Below are 6,877 nucleotides of genomic sequence, written 5' to 3' on the forward strand. Positions count from 1 at the left end.
TCCCCAAGGTTTCGTCACTTCAAACACCCTGCGTGAGTAAAGCGCATACGCCGCTGCACGAAGAAGTGCGCCTTCAACGATACACGTGTCGAAAACGAAGACAGCACGTAACACTGTTGGTCATGGGGCATGGAATATTACACGCAGAAAGATGCAGGGGACGTAATGCAGAGACATTGTGATTACCAGGACATAACTGTAAACGGTGCAAGAGCCAGTGATAACCGAATGGATCTAACACGCAATCCGCATTTGTGCGTGACTTCCTGTTCACTTTTCCCGTATGTGCGCGTCTTTTACTGTAATTCACCGAAAGCAATCACGTACAGACCTGCAGAGGCTATGAACTTGTCGCACGAAAACAAAAAAAAGCTACTACACTACTGCACGCAATCTGAATTCATAAATTTCAAAAACTAGCCTTCCATAACTGATAGCAAAGCTTTGTTTTTCATCTGAAGGTTTTCGCAAGTTTTACGTCCTATAAAGTGTCCGGATCACATACTGTGTTAACATAAAGTGTCCGGACTAGAACTCGACGCCGGTGGGTACCAAACCCACAACATTCGAATCGATGGTTGGGCGTCCGGTACCCACTGGTGTCAAGTTGTTTTTTTCGATTACATGAATTCATTTTCTTTTATCTCATACTTACTTCAATTCTCTTATAAACTACAAATAATGTCCCATGTGCTTTCCTAGGCTTCATTACCTGTCGGTTCCGTTAGGTCTTCGTTTTCCTAATTGTCTATATTTTGTCACCTCGTGCCGTTCCTTATGAGTATCATTATTTGGAGAGCGGAGAGCAAATTTACAGATAGGGTAGTTCTCGCGTTAAATAGCACGCACTTTAGACTGCTTTTTCGCCAAAACATTCAGTGTTGGTAACCCACCTACTTTCTAAGCAAGTAGCAGTGCCAAGTCTGTGATTTAGCCCACACATTCCCACTGCCACATACACTTCACAAACATGAGCCATACATTACCGTTTGTCGAGTGTGTTCTGCAGAAGAATAAATCTGGTTAATTGAGCATATACATCTTCAAATTCCGGGGGCAGCGCAGAGTGAATCAAAGGGGACGAGAAAATAGCAAACAACACATCCGTTGGCACACGCATTCTCACACCCACACGAAGAGACTGACGAGCACAAACAGCTACATGTTACTCTACAAAGACAATGCCAACTTTACATAGCACGACTGCTTTGAAATTTCTTGAGCGAAATGCCTTGGCAGTCTTGCTACTTAGGTACTGCTCACTTTGCTAAGCGCGCTCTTTTTTTTTTCGGGGATACACTTTATCGAGAGGCTCTTACTATACAGGAAGACAGCGGGAGTCTTGAGGGAGACAAAATGTGGGTGGCCAACTTGGAACATCACTTTCGGGGCGTCGTCCGGTAGTGTCTAAGCCTGGTCCTGTATGGTCGTTGAGAGACTTGAGTAATGGCGGTAGGAACTGGTGTCATCTGGCTCCTAAGCGTGGCTACTCTACTGACGCATTCGAGCAGTTACGACGGAAAGGTGCGAGTCGAAAGCCGCTACATTGCGACAATACTCGAAGTTTCTTCTCTAACAAGCGGTCGGAAACTCTGGTCTCGACCTCTTTAACGGGTATGAGGCGTCACTGCGTTCTCGGCGCGACGCTGCAAGATATCAGTTGGATGTTTAAAAGAAGTTAAAATGGCGGCTTGAAGAAGCACCTTATCTCTACATGAGGTGAACGAGCTTTTCTTTCCCGTAAACCATCGCATTGATAATAAGCGTGGTGGTGATAAAACCAAGCCTCAGTTTGACGAGAAAAAAAAAAGACTTCAGATTACTGAGGCAAGCACCTTGATATCCTTAATGCTATCTTTTTCCATTTCGGCTGAAGACAATACGTACATTTGGTTGTCCTAAGTCAGGTTATATAAGTACTGTGCTCGTCGATTGAAACGTGATACTAAGAGCGCGTGGCTGCTAGCGAAGAGGGTGGCGGTGAGCCTGAGTGTTCGTAAGACGTGGTCACCGCATACGGTAGTTCAGTCTGTTGTTCTTGGTGGCCCCGGCGGAGCGCTGCTTGACATGGCTTCAAAGCACTCCGCTGTGCGGCGCCGCACGAAACCGCTGGAGCTGGCGGGCGCGCGTTACCAAGGATTGCAGTGCTCCGCCGGATTCACCGGGAACGACAGAATCAAGGACTGTTTGCTGCATATAGTATTCATGCGTTACGAATACTCTCGACCTCACCGTCATCCTCACCGCCAACAGCCCCGCGCTCCGAGTATCGCGTTTGAATCGCCGAGAACTGTACCTTATTGTCAGTGTTTTTTTTTTATTATTGAGCGAGTACTCTCGTTTCAATACGTCCTCGTACTAAAGCTCAAGGTGCTTGAAGCAGCGCTGAATAGAACAGTGCTGTTGCAGAGAATTCTTGGGTTTTATGCGAACAGTTTGGTCTTCATAATCGAATGAATATGAGGTCCACATTTTTCGCTCAACGAGGAAGAACCACATTGCTGCCTTTCTTGCCTGCCGCAACTCTGTAAGCAACACCAGACTCAAAAGTTGCACATGTCTAAATTTACCTTTACTCTTTCCTTATTTATGGCTTAGTGCGCGTTGTGGGTCTCGTCGACACCAGCGTGTTTCTACCAGTCGTCCTAGCACTGTTGTAACAAAGAAACCAAACTCAACCGAAAGCGTACAATGCAAAATTAGGTTGCGCGATAATTTCTTCTGAAACAAACACATTCCGAGTGTGCTTATAACGAACGTAGTAGTGTAAACTGGTTATTAACATCCGTAAAAAAATTCTCTCTACCAGAAATGACGTGCTTATCTCCCTGCTACGCGTGGGCTTAGTACACGAAGAAAGGGCAGAGGCATGCATCAAGGAGGACACGGGACTTGAGGCCACACGGAAAAAGCGGTGTGCGATTAGGCAATGTATCACATTAGTACCTTTAGAAGTGTGAATACAATAAGCGCGTTCATAACCACAATAACACGAAAAAACAGATGCTCGGTAGAGATACGGTTAATCAGTGGCATTGTTCACAGCAACATGCGAATCACTGAAAGTACATCTGATACACGGAGACGGGCATAATAGGCATGCCAAGACGTACACATAATTTTTCTCTCACTCAAACGCAAGACATCCAATAATATCACAATGAATAAATACACTGTACATTGATGATGAGCTGGGACACTTCTCTGGAAGTTTGACCGTGTTCGGTGACAAGATTGGGGCGAAGGGCCATCACGTGGTAAACCACGTAACTTTGCGCCGCTCGCATAGTCCGTAGGAAAAGTTGAAGCAGCCCCTGAACGAGTTCGTCACTTTCCCTTGTAAGCTTGCCCATGTGCGCTTGTTGACAAGTTTGTGGAGAACAGTCTCTAACATTTCGGAAAATACAATCTCCGAATGAACAAACACGCTCACGAAATTATCTTTAACAGCCGACAGTGCAAGGGGAGGAGTGACAGTAAAGTTTAATGCTTAGGTGCCAAAGGATAAAATGTGCTTCGAGATATACGCTACGCTTGAGCGAATGGGAAAGGCGCATTGCCAGAGGCCAACGAACAGCGCAGAGCCCCACGCGCTGTAGGAACCTCCAGCAAAGCGCGGAGAATTGCCAGCTGGGGGCACCTTTCTGTGTTTTGGCACCAAGTTTGACACAATTACTGAAAAAAATAATTATAACTTCGGAATAGATAGTACTCAGAAAATGTCTCAGTGAAGCTAAGCAACCGTTAAGCTATTGACCAGCGACACTAAATTGAACTTGCTAATATTTGAAACCGGATTTTGGGCTGAAGGTTTGTTACACGAAACACCGATTTATCAACGGCAAGTCAAAACTACCTTCAACATGGAGTGTCTGTGGCTTTCGCCAGTGCCCCACGGGCTAAAGCCGCACACACTAAAGCAGGCGGTAACAATTTTGTCTCGTTAGGGGGGTAGTCGTAATTTCTTACAATTGCTCACGTCAAGAAGCTATACGACGTGCACATGAAATACATCTCAGGCTTCGCTAACTGAAGCTGTGTGATAATAACAAGCTTAGAAGCGAAAGGAAATGTGCAGTGTCATTTAAACTCTCTACTAACGGGACAATATAAAAATATCTTTCACAGGAGTGACAGCGAAAATGTCGTGGTAATTTTTTTTCTTATATAGCGGTCACAATATGTGGCCCGCAGACGAATAAAAAAAAAAGAAAGCAGTGTGACTGCTGCGTATCAGGAAGCTCATTCCTGTCATCTCATGGGCGGCTTCTTGCCGCAAAGTATTCTATTGAAGGCGTTTCGAAAGTCGGGACTGAAGATGGTGTATATTATCGGGTTTATCATCGAGTTCGCGTAGCCCAGCCACAGAAAGAAACTGAACACCAGCTTTCCGGGGTCGCACGTCTCGCACAGTGGCATGACCAGCGCCATGACGAAGAAAGGCAGCCAGCACATGACGAACACGCCGGTGATGATGGCCACCGTCTTGGCTGCCTTGCGCTCACGCCGAGACTCGATCGACTCCTCGACGTGCTTCTTCTCGCGCTTCGTGAGCACGAGGAGGCGGCCGATGCCGCCGTGCATGGCTTTGTTCATGCCGTTGCTGGGCGACGACTGAGAACTGCTGTTGTGCACGGGCGAGCTGGCGATGGTCGCATTGTGCTGCGGCGTGTTCTCGTTCGAAGCCACGGCGGACGACGTAGACGGCTCCTTGTGAACGATGAGCACGGCCTTGGCTCCGGGCTTGTGTCGAATCCGCTGGCGGGCCACTTTGAAGATGCGCCAGTAGAGCAGGAGGATCATGATGAGCGGTACGTAGAAGCTGGAGCACGTGGCGAACACCTGGTACGCGGCGTCCTGACTCACCAGGCACTTCTTCTCGTGCAGGACGCGGCTGCGCGAGTCCTTGTCCTTCCAGCCGAAGATCGGCGCTATGGACACTACGAAGGCCACGCTCCACACCAGGAAGATCATGATGCCCACCTTTCGGACGTCCCGCTGCCGCATGTAGTCCACGATGGTCACCGCCCAGTATCGGTCCACGGCGATCGCGAGCAGGTGCAGGATGGACGCGGTGCAGCACAGCACGTCGCAGCACGTCCACACGTCGCACAGCTCGGGCGGCATTCTCCACTCGCGAGTCACCTCGTAAACGGCGCCCAGTGGCATCACCAGGCAGGCCACCATCAAGTCGGCAACGGCCAACGAGAGCACGAGATAGTTGCTGACGGTACGCAGGTTGCGCTCCCAGATGATGGCCGCGATGACGAAGATGTTGCCGATCACGGTGGCTATGATCACCAGGCAGAGGAGCAGGGAGACGGTGATCACGACCGGTAGGTTCTCGTGCCAAGACTGACTCAGATTGGCTTGCATGCTGGTCGTGTCGTTCGTCGCCCATGGGTCCTGCTGGGCGCTGCTCCAGTTGTCCTGGCGGCCGCTGTCGGCACCCTCGACGAGCACGCTCGCATAGTGCGGGTTGGCACCGACCAGCACCGCCGGCCACTCAGTGGTGACGGAAGCGGCTCTGACGCTCATGGCCGCCTCTCGTTATGACCTCTGCTCTCGCGAATGTCTTTTCCTTAGGCTTTCTCTCACGGTGAATTTTCGTCCACGCACGGCGTTCTCAGAAACAACGTTTCACGTCGGCAGTCGGCTCTCTTCAATAGCTTCGTACTGGCGTTGGTGTCCACTGTTGTAGTTGACATCTCTATTTGGGTCCCAAGCAGCACCTGAAAAATATCAAAAAAAGCGAGAAAAAGGAAATATGTTTAAATACAGCACTCCTACCGTCAACAGCAAGATAAGGAGGAGACTGATCACATCTAATGTTTGCGGATGTCTTCTGATATGCGAGTGGTAGCAACTGCTTGCAAGGCAAGTTAGAGTGCATATTCGTAATTCTGGGAGACCATTAACAACTACAGGCTTTATGAGTCCGTAGTTCCTAAAATGCGACCCTGTTTTTTTATTTAATGTTGTAAATTAGGAGCATCGATGGATCAACACATCCTTCAACGTCCCAAAACGAGCTGTGTGAGGTGCTGTAGTGTAGGTGTTTGTGCACCATTGGCCACACAGGACGTAGTAAGATTTGTCTTCCAACCCACCAGTGTGGGGCCACCATGCTCGAAGGGAGCAGTCAAACGCCCCCGGCCACTGAGCCTATATATGTAAGGGAATTAATCATTAAAAAAAATCACAGCATATCCACGGAGTGAATGATGATGAGTGGGCGAAGCTGCGGAGGTTCATCGGTAAACCGTGAATCTTCCGTGAATTCTGCCCAGTACATCATCACCGACGTGAGATCGGGCGCGTTTATACTAAATGTTCGATGAGTTATGACGACTTGCAGCTCACTTTAATTTTACATGTACGCTGTGAATTTTCATTGTTTAGAAAACCATTGCTTTAGAAAAATCTGGCGTCTTTCGTTAAGCAGCTGGCGTCTTTTCGTTTTTCTTTAGAAACATCTGGCGTTCTTTCGTTTTGCTTTTACAAAACATCTGGCGTCTTTCGTTGGTTTATTTCATCAATCAACGGCGTTTTGAACAAAATTTTTATTGTTTAATCACGCACAGGAGAAATCTCACCAGGCACTACCTTGGAGGTAAACAATGGCTGCTAATGGGAATGAGAGACAGAAGAAGTCGGCTTTTAGCTAACACTTACACTTCTACTTCTACTAACGTTTCCTACTGGAACATGCCAATGGCTGCTAATGGGGAATGAGAGACAGAAGAATTCGGCTTTTAGTTAACGCGCACGCTGCGAATTTTTTATTGTTCAACAACGCACAGGAAAAATCTCCCACCGGCACCACCTTGGAGGTCAAAGCGTAAGACTTGTTACGGACTACGACTACTACTACTAC

General features: G+C 48.1%; 1 protein-coding gene across 1 annotated transcript; it reads right to left on the minus strand.

Annotated features, from left to right (window-relative positions):
- Window positions 1-2,064: 2,064 nt before the first annotated feature.
- LOC119386999 (5-hydroxytryptamine receptor 2B) lies at window positions 2,065-5,586 on the minus strand. Its single transcript, XM_037654301.2, has one exon. It carries the CDS (start codon window positions 5,536-5,538, stop codon window positions 4,252-4,254), a length of 1,287 nt encoding a protein of 428 aa, XP_037510229.1. The 5' UTR covers window positions 5,539-5,586; the 3' UTR covers window positions 2,065-4,251.
- Window positions 5,587-6,877: the final 1,291 nt, after the last annotated feature.

Source organism: Rhipicephalus sanguineus, chromosome 3 (assembly GCF_013339695.2).
Source record: "Rhipicephalus sanguineus isolate Rsan-2018 chromosome 3, BIME_Rsan_1.4, whole genome shotgun sequence".
Lineage (NCBI taxonomy): Eukaryota > Metazoa > Arthropoda > Arachnida > Ixodida > Ixodidae > Rhipicephalus > Rhipicephalus sanguineus.

Bases quoted from the DNA above. Each gene is read 5' to 3' on its own strand.
- LOC119386999 (XM_037654301.2), bottom strand. From the start codon at position 5,538: ATGAGCGTCAGAGCCGCTTCCGTCACCACTGAGTGGCCGGCGGTGCTG.